General features: G+C 42.8%; 2 protein-coding genes across 6 annotated transcripts in view; one reads left to right on the plus strand and one right to left on the minus strand.

Annotated features, from left to right (window-relative positions):
• Positions 1-277: 277 nt before the first annotated feature.
• Positions 278-14,921, plus strand: ZC2HC1B (zinc finger C2HC-type containing 1B). Its single transcript, XM_017825850.1, has 9 exons — positions 278-287; positions 655-701; positions 2,516-2,640; positions 2,692-2,856; positions 3,599-3,708; positions 9,732-9,850; positions 10,552-10,657; positions 11,472-11,550; positions 14,383-14,921. Exons 1-9 carry the CDS (start codon positions 278-280, stop codon positions 14,405-14,407), a joined length of 786 nt encoding a protein of 261 aa, XP_017681339.1. The 3' UTR covers positions 14,408-14,921.
• A 212-nt stretch (positions 14,922-15,133) lies between these two features.
• Positions 15,134-21,943, minus strand: part of PLAGL1 (PLAG1 like zinc finger 1) — a 50,425-nt gene continuing 43,615 nt past the window's right edge. For all 5 annotated transcript variants that reach the window (XM_017825897.1, XM_017825901.1, XM_017825900.1 and 2 more), the window contains 2 exons: positions 21,134-21,630; positions 15,134-20,770 (listed from right to left, as the gene is read on the minus strand). In XM_017825897.1, the coding sequence (XP_017681386.1) occupies positions 19,495-20,770; positions 21,134-21,630 (1,773 nt within the window). In that variant the 3' untranslated portion in view covers positions 15,134-19,494. The remainder of the gene's footprint in view (positions 20,771-21,133; positions 21,631-21,943) is intronic.

Genomic DNA, 21,943 nt, shown 5'->3' on the forward strand with positions numbered 1-21,943 from the left:
AAAAATTACTGATTTTAAACATCCCCCAAAAATTGACATCTACAAAGTAAGATCATCTTGGAATGGTGTTTAGCATATCATGGAAACGTTCCGCCTTAATAATGAAGATAATGTCACACATTGCATGGCACTTTCTACCTTCTGAAATAGCAACAGTTCAGCCTGAGCCATTACAGGGTGTCATTAGCTCCTGCTGACTTCCAAACAAAATAGAATAAATCTGGGTGCAGATCGCCTGTTCTTGCTTCCCAACCCCCTTCCCTGAATTTAGGGAGCAATGAACTTGGGTACTGTTCCATCATCTCCTCAGCCAACCGTGATGTCATTGTGAAAGCACATACCTAAGCAGTCATGTGGAAAACAGAATGCTGCCCATCGTAGTAAAGGAGAGCTTGTGCTTAGTAGGAATGGGATAACTAAGGAGTTCTGCAAAAGGGAACCCTGGCATGGAACTGGAGGGTTGGATTTGATAATCCTTGTGAGTCCTTTCCAATTCAGGATATTCTGTGATTCTATGGAGATGTCCCTTTCTGACAATGAAGTACTGTGTCAGCCAGGGCTCAGTCCAAGTGCCGACTCTGCTATAGTCAAGCTGTCCTGTACTGTGTAACAGACTCTTGCATGGTTTGCATTTTACACAGCTGCCTGTGTAAGATCTGGCTCCTACAACCTGTGGAAAACATTCTGTACAAGATGTTCTGGTAAAACAAAAATCTTTTATTTTAATGGGAATGTCAATGCATTTAGCTGAAAGGGGTAGTGAGTACTGGGGAAGGAGGAGGTGACTGCTAGTAGAGAAGAGGGTTGAACACATTTAAAACAGCAAATTATCTAATTCACTAATGCTTTCATTAGTGAACTTGATTAGAGAATTAATCAATGTGCACAGAAATATTGTGACTTCATCTTCAGCCTTGTGCTATCTTAATTTACCTTCTTGTCCAAAACCATGTCCAAAAATGTCCTGTATATTGAATTTAAAATAAAGTATTTTCTCTTGGTGAGGCGTAAATTACTAACCTGAAGCTTCCTATTTGTTCCAGGTTTTTAGGGTGAATTTGTTATTTGAGGCTTCTTGGGAAAAATAGACTAATAAACCATCTGATAAGTAGTCCCTTTGACAGCATAATGTGGGCACCAGGCTCTGTTCCAAAGCCTGCTGAAGTGAATGAAAAGATTCCCCTTGACCTCCCTGATCCCTGGATTACAAACTGAATGGGTGGCTGCACAGTTTGCCTGGCACCACCCAACTGCACATTTTTTCTGCAAGGGGTGGGGCTCTGCATGCACCCCTCTCCTCCTCCGTTTGTTTCTGATCCTGTGTCTCTGTGGTAGATCAGATCAGCTCTGCAATAGTACTGAAAACTGATTTAAGAAAAAAAAATCCAAGAACAATACATTTGAATCTGAGTGATTGTGGAGCGCCAAGACAAAGGTGCAACTATGCATTGGTCGTTTCATGTTTGGTATCTCAGATCAGGTACAGGAAGAACAGAATGGTTTAATTTAGCAAAACAGTTTGAAAAGAGATACATCTGTGTTTTGGGAGAGGTGAGAAGTTTCCTGTCACTGTGACTAGTGTGAAACACAAGTCTTTTGGTGGCTCTCTGTGCCCCAGTGATGCAGGACTGCTATGCTCCTCAGTGGGCAAGGCATAGGTATTTGCTGCTCTTTTGGTCCTGCAGAGCAATATTCCTCTTGAGTTTGCTGTGAAAAATGACTAGAAACAGAGGATAAGGACCTGAAGCACATGAGTAAAAGGTTCAAAGGGAAATGAGAATTTCAAAATGTGTTGAAGTAGAATGAGTTGCTTTTTGGTCCAGCTGAGCTGCAACCAAAACGCCTTGCTCAGGCAGCTACTTAATAAGTAAAAAAAAAAAAGAAAAGTGAAGTTGATGCTAAAATTTGACACTAGATATCTATCTACCTGAAATTTCCCAGCTTCCAGCTGCAGGTGCTATCCCTAGTTTTCCTTCTGTGCTGTCAGGTTATGGGTGCTCCCATTCAGCCTGGGGCTGTGGCTATTTCAGTGGTGGTTCAGTGCTCTAACAAGCACTGCTGTTTGTCAGAGGAGCCCCCACTCTGAAGCACTTATCTAAACTCAGAAAACTAATAATGTAAATCTTGGCCACTTGAATAGGGTCAGACTGTTCTCTCTCTTAACCAAGAAAAGAGAAAGAAAACCAGGTGTGGTGGAGGAGTCCAACAGGAGAGCTCCTGTTCACGGACCCAGTTTGTTCTTTTCTGCAAGTCATTATTTGCACTGGCCTCCAGCATGTCCCTGAGCAGAACCAACTGGAAATGGCTTCTATTTCTTATTTGTGTTGAACTGCAGCTGTACTTAGACAGCTTTTTAAGTTTTGATTAACTCCTTCAGGAGTTAAACTGAACCCAAAATAAATACTGCTGCAGCTCCCTGCTCCTGAATATAAGTAATTTCAAAGCCTGAATAAGGAAGCATCATTAACAAAGCATGACTCCAACCCATTAAAAAATGTTTTTCTTTGGATCCCAGCTGAGACATGATCCAATGTGCAAGAAAGCCTTCAGTGGAAAGTGCAAGCCCTTCAGTATTTTGAAACAGAGACTGCAGGGAACAGAAATCATCACTGAGAAGAAGCAGGCCCCACAAAAGCTATAGTTAAAATTGAAGTGTGTGTGTGTTATCTCCATATGAAGTCTTTCATTCAGTAACACTATTGTTTCCTCCAAGGACAAAGCCTGGATGTTACGGATGAGTCTCACATATGTGCTTGACCGGGTGCCAAATTCTTTCCTCCCCCTCCCTGTGCTGCTAGTGTTTGGGAATATTTCTCTGTTGAGAAGCCAAATCAGTAGGTGTCATGACTACCCTGGGTATGTAAGTGTCTCTGCTCTTCTAAAAAACATTAAAATATGCCTTTTAAAGACAATGTGAGAGTCTAACAGCTTCATTTTCACCTAAATCTGAAAGAGCATGATCCAAGATGGTTGATCCATGAATGCCCCATGTTGAACCTGAGAGCTATCAGTAGCCCCTTAAGTTACAGAGATTCACTGCTATTGAACTGAAGGGTTTAAAAATGTATTTAAGTTGAACTAATTTACAGAGATGGAGGAAAAGATGCTTTAGCTTTTACTGGAAGAAGTATATTTGTTGGGGAGGAAAGGAATACATGGATATGCATATGTATTATTTTACCCAGACATGCCAAATCATTGCTGATTTGATATCCATGCAGACTGCTGTTGTAAAATGTCCTTTAAAATCAGTTGTGGAAAGAAACAGAAGTGTGCAAAGGTTTAAAGCAAGAAGAATGTGACAAGTGGAGAGGGGAAGGTGTTGATCATAATGTCTTTTCTATTCCCTCTTAAGTGCTCTTTGGTCTGCCATGACCAGGGTGTTCTGTTGAAGCGCATTGTTCTTTTATCCATCTTCTGGTGCTGTCAATAGACAGTGAAGGTCTAAATCAGCTTTCCTATGCCTTTCAAAAAAAGCAAATTTCTTTTTTTTGTAATGCTTTTTCTTTCCCTCAGAAAGGAAGAACCCTTGCTCGAGAGAAGTATGGTTTGTGTCTTCTCTTATTTCTATTACAGAAACAGCTAGGGAAGAAATCTAACTGGAAGCAGAGGATTTTGTTAATACTTTTCAATCAGCCAAGCAGGTCACAAAAGCTCTGAAGGAGGGCCACCCTCTTCCACCTCCTCCCCCGCCAAGAATGAATCCAGGTTTGTGGTCTACTTTATATTGTTGCTGTTCTTGGACTGATCTTTGGTAAAGCAGTTACCTCTTATTAACCGCAGATGGGCTTCAGTTTTGCACCCCTGGCACAACACAGTGTGAACATTAATTCCCTCCATAATTGTGTAGGAGTGCAAAGCAGAGGCAGTGAGGAGGAAGAGAAAACTAACTGTACCTCTTAAGTTTAAAGGCAGCAAGCTTGGAACTTGATATTAACGCTTTGGGAGGAGAGTCCGGATAGCTGTACTACAATATAACAGAGGGTGAAATAGATCCTCTCGCCATTCAAAACAACTGTACTGCACACAGGCTTCCCCACTCCCACGTGGTGGCTTTTCCACTGTCTCCTTCCCCTCCCAGCTGTGCAGTTAGGGGAAGTCATTTAGCAAAAGACAGGTCTGGTTTACTACAAATACCAGGTTTGGTCTCTGCACAGAGCTCACTGTATTACAAGTTACAGATCCAAAATGATGTACATACAGCCAATATATCATGATAATGTGATTTATAAAATGTGGGAGCAATCTTGGAAAGGGTCTCAGTGGAGTCCTGCCTGCATTAGGAAGGCAGAGAACAGGAGGGGGACGGGGGGCTCTCTGGGCTCACTTCCAGAGTAGGAATTCATTACTGATAGCAAAAGCATCTGCCATGATTCCAGCCTCTCTCCTCTCCTAGATGATGGTGATGCAGTATAAGCAGCAGGACTCCTCTTCCTTCCTTGATTGGGGTCAAACTTCTCTCTGAATTTCCACTGCTGAATTCTTTAATGACTCTGTTATTTCTTGTCTAACTTTACCAACTCTAAGAGCAGACCCTCCCTTTCCTTCTCCTTATTGGAGGAATCCAAGTTCTGCAAGAGCAGCAGTAGTTGTGGAGAAATGAAGTAAATAACTGCTTTTTAGGGAGGACAAGTTGCTGAGTGGCCTAGTGAGGGTGTATATCCTATAGTACAGGACTATATATTCCCATATTACAGGACTGGAGAGAAAGTACATGGATTTTGGGAAGGAGAGAGATATTCCCTTTTCCTCTCATCCTTCTCCAAACAGAGCCCAAAACCTCCCCATTTTCCCCTGAAGTTCCAGGTGCCCCTACCAGCCCCCTGAAGCCAGGCATCTCTGTTCACAACCATTATGCCCATGATGCTGATCTGGAGCTGGCTTTTGATGGCTGCTTGCACCATTTTTTCTGTATTATTACAGAGAGAAAGGGTTTCTAAAGCTGCTATATCCTTAGTATTAGGATAAGGACACTTGGACTTCTTTTGTAAAAAGCACAGGACAGAGAGAAAGGGTCTGGGAATGACAAGGACAGTGTGATGGCTGAATTGTGACTGTGCTGACCCTGAACACTGTTCATTGAAATGAGTCATACTGCACCAGCCATGTGTCCCTGAATAGTTTTTAGTAGAATCAGGACTGTAAAACTGTCAGAAAAGACTTTAGAAAGCATGACTGTGTGTTCTTCACAATGCTGCTTCACACTCAGAAACCTGGCTCTTAGATGTGCCTTGGCTGGTGGGGCAAAACTTCTTCAGCAGTGGTTTGCTAAATCACAGAATGAATTTGGTTTTAAAAGACCTCTGAGATCATAGAGTCCAATCTATGACCCAACACCACCATGTCAATTAGACCATGGCATTAAGTGCCACATCCAGTTAAATGCCTCCAGGTGACCCACCACCTCTCTGGACAGTCCATTCCAGCATCTAATCACCCTTCCTGTGAAGAAATTCTTCCTAATGTCCAACCTAAACCTCCCCTGGTGCAGCTTAAATAATATCCTTTTGTCCTGTCCCTCGCTGCCCGGGAGAAGAGGCCGACCCCTACCTGGCTACAATCTCCTTTCATGTAGTTGTAGAGAGCAATAAGGTCTTCCCTGAGCCCTTTTTTTCAGGCTAAACAACCCCCTCACCCTCAGCTGCTCCTCACAGGGCTTGTGCTCCATTCCGTTCACCAGCTCTGTTACCCTTCTCTGGACACACTCCAACACCTCAATGTCCTTCCTGAAGTGAGAGGCCCAAAACTGAACACAGGATTTGAGGTGTGGCATCACCAGTGTTGAGTACAAGGGAAGAATCACTTCCCTGGTCCTGCTGGCCACAATATTGCTGATACAGGCCAGGATGTCATTGACCCTCTTGGCTGGCTGTTGACCAGCACCCCCAGGTCCTTTTCCACGTGGCCACTTTCCAACCACACTTCCTCCAGCCTGTAGTGCTGCATGGGGTTGTTGTGGCCTAAGTGCAGGACCTAGCACTCGGCCTTGTTGAAATTCATACCATTGGTCTCATCCCATTGATCCAGCCTGTCCAGATCCCTGTGTACAGCCTTCCTACCCTCCAGCAGATCAACACTCTGACCCAGCTTGGTGCCATCCACAAATTTACTATGGGTAAATTCTATCCCCTCATACAGATCATCCATAAAGATATTATACAGGACTGAGCCCAACACTGATCCCTTGGGGACACCACTTGTGACTGAATGCCAGTGGGTCATTCACGCGTGGCACCATTCCCTAGCACTCTCTGGGCCCAGCCATCCATCCAGTTCTTAACCTGGCAGAGAGTGCTCCTGTTCAAACTTGGGCTGTCAGCTTTTCCAGGAGTATGCTGTGCGAAATGGTGTCAAAGGCTTTGCTGAAGTCTAGGTAGACTACATCTTCAACCATTTCCTCATCCACCAGGCGGGTCACCCGGCCATAAAAGTAGATCAGGTTGGTCAGGCAGGACCTGACTTTTCTACACCTGTGCGAGCTGGGTCTGATCCCTTGGTTGTCCTGTACGTGCTGTGTGATGGCACTGAAGATGATCTCCTCCATAACCTTCTCCAGCACTAAGGTCAGGCTGAAAGGTCTGCACTTCCCCACATCCTCCTTCCGGCCACTCTTGGGGATGGGCATCACATTAGCCAACCTCCAGTTTTCTGGGACCTCCCTGTTTAGCCAGGATTGGTGATAAATGATGGAGAGTGCTTCTTCCAGCTCCCTCACCCTAGGATGAATCTCATCTGGTCCTACAGACTCATGAGCATCTAAGTGGCTCAGCAGGTCACAAACTACTTCCTCCTGGATTATGAGGTATCCGTTCTGCTTCCCGTCCCTGCTTACCAGCAGGGGGCCAGGGAATAACCGGTCTTACTGCTGAAGACTGAGGCAAAGAAGGTCTTAAGTACCTCCGCCTGTTCCTCATCTTTGATGGCTATATTCCACCCGGCTCCAATAAAGAATGAAAGTTTTCCTTAGCCCTCCCTTTGTTATTAATGTATTTGTAAAAACACAAGTGGCCAGGTTAAGTTCTAACTGAGCTTTTGCCTTTCTAATCTTCTCTCTACATGACCTAACGACATCCTTAAACACTTTCTGAGTTGCCTGCCCCTTTTTCCAAAGGTAATACACCCTCTTTTTTTCCCTATGTTCCTGCAAAAACTCTGTGCTCAGCCAGGCTGATCTTCCCTGCCAACTTGTCTTTTGGCACATAGGGACAGCCTGCTCCTGTGCCTTCAAGATTTCTTTCTTAGAGCATGTCCAGCCTTCCTGGACCCCTTTGTTTTTAATGGTTGCTTCTCCAGAGACTCTCTAAACTGGTGTCCTGAATAGGCTAATGGCTGCCCTCCAGAAATCCTGGGCAGAGGTTTTGTTGATGCCCCTCCTTACTTCACCAGTTATTGAAAATTATGATATCGTGGTTGCTGTGCCCAAGATCGCCTCTGACCACCACATGTCACACCAGCCCTTTGCTGTTTGTAAACATCAGGTCTAGCAGGGCCTCACCCCCAGCTGTGACTGGAGGTTGTCTTCCACATACTCCAGGAACCTCGTAGACTGCCTCCTCTCTGCTGTGCTGAGTTTCCACCAGGTTAAAGTCTCCCACAAGCTGGTGATTGTGAAATATCAGCCAGCTGCTTATAGAGCAGTTCATCCACCTCTTCATACTGGTTGGGTGGTTTATAACAGACTTCCACCAGGATATGTGCCTTGCTAGCCTTCCCCCTGATTCTCACCCATAGGAACTCAACCTCATTGTCCTTTCCTTAAGCTCTATGCAGTCAAAACACTTCCTAATGTACAGAGCCACCCCACAGTCTCTCCTTCTCCTGTCCCTTGTGAAGATCTTATAACCATCCATTGCAGCATTCCAGTCACGTGAGTTATCCCACCACACTTCTGTGATGGCAACTATGTCGTATCTTTCCTGCTACACAATGGCTACCAGTTTCTCCTGTTTGTTACCCATACTGCATTGATTCCTTTTCTCCCTTTTAGACAGGTGAAACCCATCTGTCTCCAGCAGGCCTGGTGCCGTACAAATAGCCCCATGATAAGAAAAAACAAAATTCCACTGATGGCACCAGTCTTTAAGCTACTTGTTGATCGTGTGGGTTTTTCTGTTCCTTTCAGCGTTCATCCCTTCTACCTAAGAAACTGAGGAGAATGCCACATGTGTTCCTGTCCCTTCAACCAGGCAGCCCAGTGCCTTGAAGTCCTTTTTGATTACCCTAGTACCCTTCTTATCCACCTTATTGCTGCCAGCCTGGACAACCAGTAGCGGGTAATAATCAGAGGGACGAATTATTCCAGGGAGTCTCCTTGTAATATCCCTTACCTGGACCCCAGGGAAGCAGCAGACTTCTCTGTGGGATGGGTCTGATCAGCACACAGGACCAACAGTTCTCCTCAAAAGTGAGTCACCGCCTACAACTACCCTTCTTTTTTTCTTAATACCTGTAGCTGTAGTCTGTCTGGCTGACTGCACTGATTTAGGAGATCTCCCCAGAAAGACGTTCTTCTTCACTGTCATCTGCCTGACCCTCAAATTCCAGGGCCTCATACCTATTCTGTAAGGGCTCCTGGAAAGGTGAGGGAGGCCGGGAAAGGATTTTTCTACCTTCCCAGGCAGGGACTTGTTTCCACTCCCCCATTTTATGTCTTCTGTCTGATGGCAAGAGGGCAGGGCTCCTCTGACTTGCTGAGCTTCCATTTGCTGCATTTCTCTCAGGGATGGAAGGATGCAACTCCGCTAGTTTATTTTTCTTTCACACTCTTTGATACTCCTCAGCACCTCCACCTCCTCTTTAAGCTCTGCCACCAGGCAGAGCAGATCATCCATGAATTCAGACTGTATGCAGGTGTCTTTTCCGCTGTCCTCCGGCACTTAACACCAGGCTTAGACACTCCATGCTGCCAGAGACCTGTAAAGCTGCGTGCTTCTTGTGGAGCTCTGTCTGGGTTGCCACGCTCCTACTAGCAATGGCTTCTGACCATGTGTACACCATTTCTGGGTCTATTCTAGTTGGGCAGTTGAAGAACCACCAGGTGAGGTGGGCTTACCTCAGGAGCTGGGAGGGTGGCTGTGCCCTCCTACAAGCTCTGCCTGCACCAACTGCTGCACCACACTCCCTGGAGCCATTTAAACCTCCTGGCAATGCCCTCTCCTTGCCTGATGAGCTTCCGAGGGCTTCCATGTCCTGCAGAACAGGGCTCTGGCCTGCTGCTCAGGAGTCCCTGGGCTCAGGAACTCTCTGTACAGGTCTATCTAACCCTCAACCACAAACTTACCTCAGTCGATGTTGCTGCCACCTCAACAAAATAGCAACCTTAATGACCAGTCTTCAAAAGTAGTCTTAAAATCTTTGGGTTTGTCTATGCTAGGAATTTTTGAATAATGCTGTTCCTGTAGACTTGTTAATTACGAGGTTGGGGGTGGCCAGGAATAGGACAAATATAATAAAATCTGCTTTTATTAATCTCCAGGGATTTATTTTTGAAAGCAATTACTGTTTGCTGGGTTAATACCATAAACACATATTTTAGGATCCCAAGTGTTTTTCTAGAGAAAGTTTTTATAGTTCTCCAAGGTATGTACTTTGGGAGCTGATGGGAACTCATCATGGTTACCTGCTGGTGGAGCCAGGTTTTGAACTGCATCTTGAGTGCTCCAGGAAAGCAGGGCAATTTTTCTCCTGTACTGTATAAACTGTGACACAAGCTGTTCCTTTCTTATGGTCAGACTATATTCAGTGTCCACACTGCTCACAGCGGTTTCGTGAAGCTGCAGCACAGAGGCACATGGAGTTTTCTGAAGAACAAGCTGTCTACCATGCTGCAAAGACCACTGGACAGGCTTCGGTAAGTACACAGTCACATTTGCGTGGTCCTGGAGGCAGATTTGCCAAACTTTAGTTCATGGTGAGTAAAGACCTATATTAATATAAAACTCTTAAACAAGGTACATGCTGAATATCAACTGGGAGTTGCCCATAACTGGAGCCCTTTGTCTGATGAAAAACTGACAGAGTATGACAGTATGAAAAAGTTGGGAGATAATTTCCTCAGGCTCTTCTGCAATTGGATTCCAGGGTAATTCCAGGTAGTTCTGCTGTAGGGAAGCAGAAAACTGGCAACTTTTGCAATACACAGAGAAAGCTCTTCCTGTCCATTAGGGCTCCCTGCTGTTGGAAGGTCTGCTGTTCCCTTGTCTTTAGACACAAGGCCAAAGGGCTGAGCCCCTTTGAGGGATCAGAAAAGTGAAGGTAATCATCAGTCTCTTGAAGTGAGATTTCATTTTGTTATAGAAAAAAGAATAATGTAAACTGTTCCTTTAGGAGAGTACTGGGGTTTTGTTTGTTTGTTTGTTTTGTTAAAGATATTTGAAAATATTATTACTCTTTCACCTATTTTGGGCACGAAAAATGACTTCCAAGTGAGAGAGGGTGGACCTTTTTCCTGTTCCTTCTAGCACTGCTTCAACAGCGATTTGGAGAGTTTTCACTGGGCTCCGTAAGTTCCTTGCTAGAGTTGAGTGGTGATTGTGCATCTTCTTTTACTAGGACAAGCAGCCATTGACTCAGAGAAAAACTCCAACATTAACACCTGCTGTGTTATCGCTTCTGGAGAGAGTACAAAAAGGTGTCAACACAGACAAACCTAGCCTAGGTAGAGTTCATTTAGTCATATTTATGTCTTTCTTGTAATGAACTCTGATGTATTTGAGGTGAGCGAGGCATTTTTAAAGCAGATCATAGGCTTTGGAATCCAGTTTTCTGATAGAATAATGTTGAATTATAAATTTTGACTTTTTGTGGGTTTTTTTTTTAAAGTCTTGACATGAAAACCTAAACTCATTTCCATACAGGGTCAAAAATTTCCAAGTGGATGTTGTTGATATTGAATGGTCATTATTCCTGGTCATTTTCCTGCTCCATTGTGTGGAGTGTATGCCCAGAGGTTTTCATTTGGGTGCTCAGGAGGTGCTTATTGTTTTCATTTAGAGGTCCTCAAACAGAAGTATTTCTATAGACCTAAAATATACAATCTCTGTTTGAGATTTATTCTGTCCCATAAAGGACTCCATAACCTTTAATCTTCAATTTTAAGATTTATTCTATCATTTTTACCTTTTCTTAGGTCCATTTAGCTGAAGTATGAAGTATGTTGTTTGTTCCATATGACTTTGCCCTTGTTGATTTAGCCTTAAAAGTAACACCACCACTTCCCTAAAACAGTTCCCTCTATATAATGTGTTTTCTAGACCCCATTGCTACTGGTTAATCATGACTCATACTCAGTCTATGTTTAGAAGGTGTTTTATAAAGTATTTTAAAGTTTCTTTGTAGTATAACATGTGACTGATAATACAAACTGCTCTTTGTATCAGTATCTTTGATCCCTACATTTCTGGAGTTTGTGTTGAATTTATATAGTTTATCATGTTTTATGGCCAATAATTTTTTTAAATAATGATCTGCAGAGACCTCTTTAGAAATACTGAAGAAAACTGGAAAATCTTGGGGTGTATCTACTGGGAAAAATTCTTCAGGAAAGTTTGGGTAAGAATTTTTTTTTTGTATTTCAACATTATCACATAAAAGGACCCTGATTGCTTTTGTGATACACCATATCACAGAATCACAGAAGCACACAATATGCTGAGATGGAAGGGACCCACAAGGATCATCAAAGTCCAACTCCTGGCCTTGCACAGGACCATCCCCAGAAGTCACACCACGTGCCTGAGAGCATTGTCCAAACACTTCCTGAATGCTGTCAGGCTTGGTCCTGTGACCACTTCCCTGGGGAGCCTGTTCCAGCACCCAACCACCCTCTGGGTGAAGAACATTTTTCTAATATCCAACCTAAACCTCCCCTGACACAACTTCAGGCCATTCCCTTGGGTCCTGTCACTGGTCCCCACAGAGAAGAGATCAGTGCCTGCCCCTCCTCTTCCCCTCACAAGGAAGTTGTAGACTGCAACAAGGTCTCCCCTCAGTCTCCTCTTCTCCAGCTGAACAGGCCAAATGACCTCAGCTGCTCCTCATACAGCTTCCCCTCGAGGCCCTTCACCATCTTTGTTGCCCTTCTTTGGACGCTCTCTAAGAGCTGAATATCTTTCTCATATTGTGGTGCCCAAAACTGCACACAATATTCAAGGTGAGGCCACACCAGTGCAGAGCAGAGCGGGACAATCCCCTCCCTCACCCGGCTGGTAATACTTTGCCTGATGCCCCCCAGGACATGTTTGGCCCTCCTGGCTGCCAGGGCACTGCTGACTCATATTCAACTCGCCATCGACCAGGACCCCCATGTCCCTTTCCATGGCACTGCTTTCCAGCATCTCATTCTCCAGTCTGTACGTACATCCAGGGTTGCCCTGTCCCAGGTGCAGAATCCAGCACTTTCCCCTGTTAAACTTCATACGGTTGGGGATTGCCCAGTCCTCTGATTTGTTGAGGTCTCTCTGCAGGGCCTCCCTGCCTCTGAGAGAGTCAACAGCTCCTCCCAGTTTTGTGTCATCTGCAAACTTGCTCAGTATCCCTTCCAGTCCTGCATCCAAGTCATTTATGAAGATGTTGAAGAGCACAGGGCCCAAGACAGAGCCCTGTGGAACCCCACTAGTGACAGGTCACCAGTCTGGTGTCACCCCATTCATATTACCCTCTGTGCTCAACCCGTGAGCCAATTGCTCACCCACCACATGATGTGTTTATCCCGCTGTGTGCTGAACATTTAGACCAGAAGGATCCTGTGAGAGACAGTATTGAAAGCTTTACTGAAATCCAAAAAGATGACATCAACAGGCTTCCCTTGATCAAGTAGGTGCATTAGCTTGTCATAAAAGGAAATTCAGGTTTGATAAGCAGGACTTTCCTCTCATGAAGCCATGCTGGCTGTGACCAATGACAGCATTGTCTTTCAGGTGTTTTTCAATATATCCTGTTACAGTGTTGGCAGTATGAGCTTCTTTGTATTATTTGAAGCAATTAGTTGTACTGAAACTTTTGTGGAGCTCCTCAGGCCCCCAGTGTAGGCTGATGAGAAATTAATTTTGGAATTAAATGTTCTTTCTTTTGGAACAGCCCTATCTCAGGTAGGCAGTGGCTGTGCTCTGTAACAGGCATCTTGAGAGGATTTGCTGCTCGATAATGCAAACCTCTCCGACAGATGTTGTGCTCTCACAATTTCCCAGAACATGGTGTTTGGGCTTCTGCTCCTCAGACCATGCAGTCAGTGGGGTTCCTGTTTTGGGCCATGCAAAGCCATGTCAGAGCAGCAAGAAGGCCTCCAGCTCCTGTTTGAGGTGGTCATGGTGCTATTGCTCCAAGGGATGGCTCAGGTGATCAGCATCTTGCACCCCTGTGACATGTATACAACTGCAGAATATGAGATCCCAGCAGGAAATGTAGCCAAGAATTATTCCTTATAGCTGGCAAGGTATTTTGAGCCTGGGAGATGAGCTTGTGAGAGTGCTTGGAGCATAGGATGAAGAGAAATGTGCACAAAACAGAGTCTCACATTCCAAGTCACTGCAGGGGTCTTCTATGTGCAGTTTTGCTGTCCTTGATTGCTGCTGGTCAGTGCCTGATACCTTCAGTTGTGGGGAAGAGTGCAATGGGCATGGTGCTATTATGAGCTCCACCTACCTCGATGACTTTACCAGCTGCAGGAAAAACTGCTGTCAGTACCCAGTAGTCTCATCTGGTGTTCTCCACTCCCCAGATTACCTGTGACTATGTACCTGTGACTATGTTAACAGTATAATAACTCTTAAGGTTACCATGCAGGGTCTGTCAGACCAGCAACAGGGACTTATTGATGCCATCACCATTCTTAAAAGTTTATCCACTGAACTCTGAAACCTGGGGCTTAGCATGCTTGGGGAGGAGACACCTCTTTTCCCTAGGGATACTGGCGAGTCCAGGTATCACTGGGGTTGTAGTTGCAGCCAGTTTACAGAGGCTTGGGACAACCATTGCCTCCAGCAGTCCCCAGGACAGGCATCCACACTAGCATCCAAAATAGAGCACAGTGGAACTGTGGAAAGGCCTGGCTTGGGTGAGCTTGCAGGTGCTGGACTGTTGGCAGCTGCTGCATTTTCTATAGAATTTGAGCTTTGCCAGGTGCTTTACAGAGCACTTTGTGCAGGCAAAGGATCAGTTTCAGTGCTACTCAAGAGCACTTTTTAGCTGAGAAAGCAGATGTGAGAAACTAGCTTTGAATGGTGTAAATAAATCCTTAATCTGCCTGGAAATGGTTTTCAGGATGAGCTGCTCCATCACCTTCCCAGGGATAGAGGTTTAATTTTCTTAAATAAAATGGAGTAAAATATAAAAACTGTTTCTATAATAGGAAATAGCAAGTATTTGGCTTGTTGCTGCTTTTAGACCGCAAATGGACAACAGAAGATAGAGTGGCTGGTTGGCGAGGATGTGTTAAGGCTTTCTTCTAACACATTATGGAAGATCTCAAGCAACACAATTTTCCAGTACCACTTCTGCCTGAAGTTCTACAGCTACCACATTCAATAAAATAAGCAAACTGAAATTCATTGATTGTGAGAGTATTTGTATTAGTTGCCAAGATTTAATTAAATGATTGCCTGCAGGGGATTGCTATTACCATGGGTTCATTAAATGGTTTAACAAAATGTAGAAAGATCCAGTACCATGTTATTTTTCCTTTCCCCTAATGCTTTGATATATTGAACAAGACAAGCCAACATTCTGGAATTTCATGTAAATATTTAATAGAATCTTGCAGTAAACAATAAAATGATTAATGATAGTGATTGATATGTGATAAATGGTGGTGTATACTGTGCATCTTTTTCAAAGCACTTCAAGTTCAGATTAAACTCAAACCTCATTCTTGCATTAAACACTTAAATTGCTTCTAGAAATTGATTAATAAGACAGAAATATTGTGGAGGCATACCCTTATTTTTTTGGCCACTTGATCCACTGTCAGCCTTGGATCACCTTGCATAAATTTTCAATGATGCAACATGTAGGGTTTTTTTAGCTTAATAATTTTCATTAAGGCTTTCCATTAAAATCCATAAGGAATTTTCTTACCTATTAAATACTTAAAAAGTAAACAAAGATAAAAAGTAGTTGGACACAACAATAGGAAATATCAGACTTTACAGAGTTTAATTAAACTCTACTTAGGCTTTAGCCAATAATGATTAGATAAATACAGAAAGGATGACACTGAAGCAAACATAAGTCCTACGCTAGACTCTTAGAAACAGCAGGCATGACATTATCCACAATATACTAAAGCAGTGCTGCTTAGCCTTTCTTAAAATCCAGAAAGAAGAGGGAAAAAAAACCCCAAACACATTCCCCACTATCCTGTGCAATGTTACCACAGTTGCTTTCTTTAACAAAAAAATAAATGAATCCTCAAAAGTTAGAGCAAGTTTTACTGTATTTGTTGTTGTGTGTGTCCCCCAATTATTTTCTGTCTGAGTACAAAAGTGTTTGATTTCACAGCTTAGTTTCTAGTAGCTTACAAAAAATATAAGGGCAGGAACGGTGTACTGAAGAACAGAATTTTAAAAATTCCATTAGCAAGAAATGAACCAATCATTAATTTATGGAATGTAACATCATAGTTCAGACTGGCAGTGCAAAATTCTCTGGAATTAACAGCAGCTCATTGATGAAGAAAATGGAAAGTCCCAAGAGAAAAAACTGGCAAATAAAATAGAAGGAAAAAGAAATTAACATCGTTTCTGATAGAGGATGGAACTTAGCAATAAAACTACTTGTGTTTACATAGAGGGTGCAGTCTTTTGTTCAATGTAGTATAATTTTAGCTTCTTGACATTATTTCAGCAGGTTTACATGCCTTTTTTTCTTTCGTAGAATGAGTACACGTTTTTGTATGACACCAAATGTTTACTAAATTTTGTTATTTGTTAGTATCATTTGATTATAGTAATTCTGTTTTATCACCACATACTGCTCTGCTTCTACAGATTTTCAAGCAGAGTTTAGATAAAAAAGTATTTTTATCTCTATTAGGATGGGAGGTAAAATGTCCTAAGATCTCCCAGATCTTTCTGTTTCATCTCTTAACTGGTATTCCATGGTCTACCTTACGTTCTCCATGCCAGCTCTCTGCTCTTGGATTCTCCTCTCACATTTAGCGGAGAAATTGGCTGTGCCAGAGAGGAGGGAGGATTGGACACTGCTTGGGCTGCTGCTTTCCTCCACTATACCCCTAGTGTACGTGAGGTTGCCTCTCCTCACACTGCCACTGTCACAGCCCTGCATGAGCCAAAGGCAGTGCCACCAGAGAGATGTCCTGTAGCTCTTGCTGCCTTCTCCCCTGTCACTGCCTGAAGTCAGACCTGCCTGCCCGCCTGCTGCAGCCCCATCCCCTCAGACACCACAGGTAACCCCAGGTGAGCTTGCTGCTGTCTCCACACCTTTCTCTTGGCACTGCCCCCTGCCAAAATGAAACTACTGCTCTTTAAGCAATGTGATATTCAAGCCCACACCAGGCTGGTCTACTGAGCCCAAAATATTTGTTTGCCTAGAAACAAAGTATTTTTCAGTTTCAACTACTGGAGGCCTCTCAAAAATGGTCACAGAGGTCCCCCTAGCAAAAGTGGTGAGAAAGTCCAGCCCTACTTACAGTATTAGATGACTTCATTAGATCTCTTCAGCTGTGAGAATTTTAAAACAATTTTATTTAAAATATAACTTTTTGAAATAGCTTGCTTTCCTTTGTGATGGGACATGCTCAGCTTTCACTACATTTATGATGTCAAGAATCTGGAAAAAGAAACTTGAATGGGCTGACAGGTTAAAGCTGCAGTACTACACATTTAAGGTTTGTTTCTCTGTTTTACTTGCCAACACCATCATTGTATGTTTTGTTAAGCATTTTAAAATGCATCAAAAGTGGTAATTTTCATTTTATTTGAATGAGACTTGGTCTTTAACCCATAGCTAGATACGCATTGGTGACAGCTGCTTATCATTCTGTATTTCAGAAGAGGCTGAGTTCAGGCAGCAGCACCTCTTCTGACAGCTCAGAGCTCAGGCACTCTGCTACAGAGTGCTGAAAGACAGCAGAAAGAACGCGGGTGCCACTTTAGCTCAGTGTTTGCATAATGATTCCTTCTTAACATCACATTTTAATTCAAGGACAAGGACTTCAGTAATTATTTACATCTCTTACAAAAGCACGAATCAAAATGACAAAATGTGTATATGATCAGGCAATGCTACAAAATTGAGTAGTTTTTTTTGTTGTGATTTAGTTGTTGGTTTGTTTTTTTTTTACAGGTACATACAGAAGTTTGGATGAAGACAAGTGAATACAGTTTGCACAAACAAGGAAAACAATGCAGTAAGTGAATATAAACACATCTTTCCAAGTTCAGAGGAAAATAAGAGCCAAGCTGTAGAATATGCATGTAACATTGATTACAACTTTTTCTCTGTTCTGGAACTCATAATTTAAATAACTCTTAACTGGGTGTGACTATGCAGCGCCTGCTCTTCCTCTTGCTGTTGTCATTACAAGAATGATCTTAAGATTCCTTTTGGTTTGCCTTATGCCAAAAATTTTCATAACAAAAAACACCCCTCAGCATTGCATCTGCAGAACATATTCTTGCATGAACTGTATAATACAACCTTTCCTTAATCCAACTACCAATAAACTTCTAAGAATATTAGATCATTGAAGTCGTACAATGTCATTGTAGCTCAGTAACACCAAAACAGAAATAACTTAAAAACTACTTTTTATTTGAACCTGTCTGAAAATATTTCTCTGATTAATGAGGGAGAAGAGAACATGCATGTTTCATGCTACATTTGTAATGATCATTAGGTACTATGAACTCTTTTTGGATTTAATGAGAGAGTAGCTCTTGGGGTTTGAGAATTTACCCAGATTCAGAAATTTTGTGTCTGTTTTAGCAGCAACAGAATCCATTACTCACTGCATCATCCACTAATGCCAGGATTATTTTTTTTCAACTACATTTTGTGAAGAGTCTGATTGTTGGTTTTGGTTTGTTTTTTTTTTTTTTAATAATGTCATCTATCAGGAAATGTGATTTTTGCAATTTCTGCTCGTTCATGCATCAGGTGCTAGGACTGTCACACCAACAAACTGTCAACTGGAAATATTCATGGACAATTTATCCCAGGAAACAAAACGGAAGTCCCCATGGTTCTGGTTTGGAAGAAACAAAGGCTGGAAGTCCAACTGTAGCTGTCCCAGTGCTACTGAGGAAAAATCCCATGATTAAAATGGCCTGAACTGTTATCACACCCACTAATTTTAGGTGACACTTGTGAGGCAGGTTCTGACCCTGTTTTTGACCCTGGCCCAGTGTCAGCTCACCACCACAGCCCTTATGTGCGTGGACATGCCCCTGGCCCCAGAGAGGTCCTGCTTGGGCGCAGGCACCCCTGGGCCAGGGTTTGCTTTCTGAAAGCCCACGTTTCAGATGGTTACAATTAATAATCATTTTCCAGACTAAAGAAAGGCCATTTTTATCAACAAAAGGTGAATAAAGGCTTCTTAGGTAGGAAGCATTATATTTTATTAAATGTCAAATTAATCAAGCTGTTGACCCTGTGGGAGAAAATGCTTAAATTTAAGCAAATGTTTAAGTGCTTTACTAGAGAGAGAGAGAAAGCAGTGCCTGATACCTTGGCAGATCCGGCTCTAAATGAAAACTAAAGTTTTGTTATAACCTTTGAGACAATTCACTTTCCATTCTGAAAACTGCACATATACAAGATAGCAGTTCTTACACAGTCATTCAGAAGTGATAGTTGCCTCCAGCCCAAGGGAAAAGGCATGAGATGCACACAGCTGAACTGCATGTCAGAAAACAAAATCTAGTTAAACGTAATCATAATAGTGATGATCTTCATTTGAAAAAAGTGAAACAAGGAGGTAAGATTTACTCTTGGAATGATTCTGATTTAAATTAAAGATTAATAAACTTCATTAATTAAGTGCTTAACAGAAATCTATGTGATATTGATAATCTGTTTGTTACATTTGCCATGTGTACAAATTTGCTGTGATTTATGGCTCATTAAAATGATTTTTCTGTGATTTCCCCCTTCTTCCCATTCACCTTAACCTTATTTCTGCTACTGCAGCAGCCATAGTTTTATTGTGCCTGTTATGATACTTTTCTATTGTTGAAGATATTTATTCAGTTGTTCGCATGAAAGGTAACAACAAAAATATAGAGGGAGCTGAGGGAAATATGTTAGTTCTACTGTTGTCATATGCTAAAAAAACTAATAGTAGTATGAAAAATAGAGCTTCTTATTTATTAACATCCTGAATTTAACTACCATGTTCATAATGTGTTTTGAAAACATTCGGAGCAGTTTTTCTTAAAAACAAAACAAAACCAAAACCACCCCATCCTAACAGATTTAAGTAAGAAGCACAGTCTTAAAAAAAAAAAAAAAGGGAAAAAAACCCACACAGGGTGATAGTTACTTGAAGGCATGGTGAAAATGAGGCAAGGTTACAGAATTTGTAGTGGATGGAAAGGAGCGAGGAAAATGATGCAGCTGGTTTAGGGCCATCCCACCAGTTGCTAGCTGAAGACCTTGCTGTTGGCCAAGGCCATTCAGCCTGTGTGATGGTTCCTCTGGGCCAAATGCCATTGTGAAGTCCCCAATAGTGTTCTGGTTGTCCCCTGGTGGGAGCTGCCAGAAACTCATCACATGAGTGAGATCCATGAAAGGCAGACTTGTAGTTTCAGTTGCTGCCTCTGTCTCTTTGTGCACTGGGTACTTGTTAGTATCCCCTACAGGCCCTGAGGAAGCTTCTTCCATACTGATTTTGTGAAGAGACTGAGGTTCTGGTAACGGCAGGTCCTCGAGAAGATGCACATTGTAACCTTTAACATCCACTTTTATTGGTAGATTCTTGAGGGATCCTGCTGCAAGTGAGGTAGAACTAAGGTCATATTTATTAGGCTGATGAAGGTTCAGGTTGGTAGGGACGGCTGTTGAACATGGTGTGGGATGGACAGCTGGAAGGCTGTCTGCACAGCCCATCCTTTGCAAGTGAGGAGAAGGTTCAAGAGGAAGAGCAGTTTGTAAGCTTGGCTGGGAATGAAGATGTGAACAGTTGTATTCCTCTGATTCTGAACTATTCACAATACCATTCTGCACAGAGACCCTTTCAGGAAGAGGGGACAGCATGCTGGCATCTTCCTTCAGTCTGTATGGAAAAAGCTGGTCAAGGAGACCCACTGAGTCACTGTTCTGCAACCTGCTCTTTAGCAGTTCCTGTGGATGAGTCTTCCTGGTATGGCGTGTCAAGTGGTCCTTCCGCCCAAACCTTTGGGCACAAAACTGACACAGAAAGTCTTTACAGCCTGTGTGAACCACCATGTGACGCCGCACATCTTTGCGGGTATAGAAGTGACGCTCACAGTGGTCACATTTATGTTTCTTTTCCTTCATATTGCCAGCTGGTTTCCCTGCATGACTTTTGAGATGTTCCAACAGAACCTCAGTACCGCCAAACTCTTGGGCACATACCCTACAGGTAAGGTCCCCACTGGTGGCAGCGTGAAGAGCCAAGTGTCTCTTATAGCCTAGCTTGGTGTTGTACTTCTTGCCACACTCTTCACACTTGAAGGCCATCTTGTTAGGGTCATGAGTCTGAAGGTGATTCTTTAGATGGTCTTTCCTGTGAAAGGTCTTTTCACAGTAGCCACATTGGTGAGATTTCTGTGGAGAATGAGTAGCAGAGTGCCTAGGACAAAAAAACAGAACACACACACAAAAAAGTTATTTGTGTTTACATTTATTCTAGTACATTTACTCTCGCATATTCAAGACTTGAAAACACCGGCATCCTTGAAGGAAGGCCTTTTTTCAAGTTCCCAGGTTATTAGTAAAACCCTAAAATTTTTTTTGGGGGGAAAGGTTTTAATCATCAATCATAGAGTAGGTTAAAACTGCTCAACACAGTCTTTTTGACAGCCACCACAATTAAGGGAAACTAGTTTTCTCCAATTCTACCCAAACAAGAATAATAAAACCTGGAACTCAGGGATTAACTGTCACTAGAACACCCCTCACATCCAGCAGAAAAGGAATGCCTTCAGAGCTGTACCTGAGCAGTTTATATTTGGAAATGAAGGCTTTTGTGCATCCGTGCTGTGAACACTTGTAGGGGCGCTCCCCTTTGTGCGTGTAAGTGTGGACCGTGAGCTTGTCAAAGGAATCAAATATCTTCCCACAGAGTCGGCAAGGGTAACTGTCTGGCTGCTTCACTTCTTTTCCCTTCAACAGTGAAGACCGACCATTTCTCCATTTAGGTATAAACCTCACGAGAGCATCACAAGTGCTTCCTGAGCTGGCACAGCTAAACTTTGCAGCAGAGGAACAGGAAATGGTCCCAAAGCACTGAGTAATGCTTTTGCCTAAAGATGCTCCTCTCAGTTTCCCTTTGAGTTTGCTTTTTGCTTTTACAGGTCCCAATTTATTTGGTGGTCTGAACCTCGTAGGAAGGACTCGGTCTTTATGGATGCACTGGTGAGATTCCAGCAGAGCAAAAGTTGCAAAAGTGCTTCCACAACTGGAGCATATCCAAGGGTCTACAGGCTCTTTCTGCAATGAGAATAGAAACAGTTCTTTCTTATTGGCCATTCTAAGGAAAGGTCATATTCTTCTCATCGATCTTCGCCTGGGCTTTCCCATATCCATTACTGTCTTTGGCAATAGTTACTTTTATGTACTACCACACAGGTGTTCAACTGACAATAGATTCTCTCTAAGAATACAAACTCGAAGGAAAAAAAAAGGTTGGCTAAATACTGATTTACATGGTTTTGTTTAGCATTTACTATAACAGTCCTAAGTCCTTCATCTTTATCTGCGTTTACTGAATTCAAAGTCTCTACATTTGTTGCATTTATGAAAT

The sequence above is a fragment of the Lepidothrix coronata genome, unplaced genomic scaffold (assembly GCF_001604755.1).
Source record: "Lepidothrix coronata isolate B3197 unplaced genomic scaffold, Lepidothrix_coronata-1.0 Scaffold123, whole genome shotgun sequence".
NCBI lineage: Eukaryota > Metazoa > Chordata > Aves > Passeriformes > Pipridae > Lepidothrix > Lepidothrix coronata.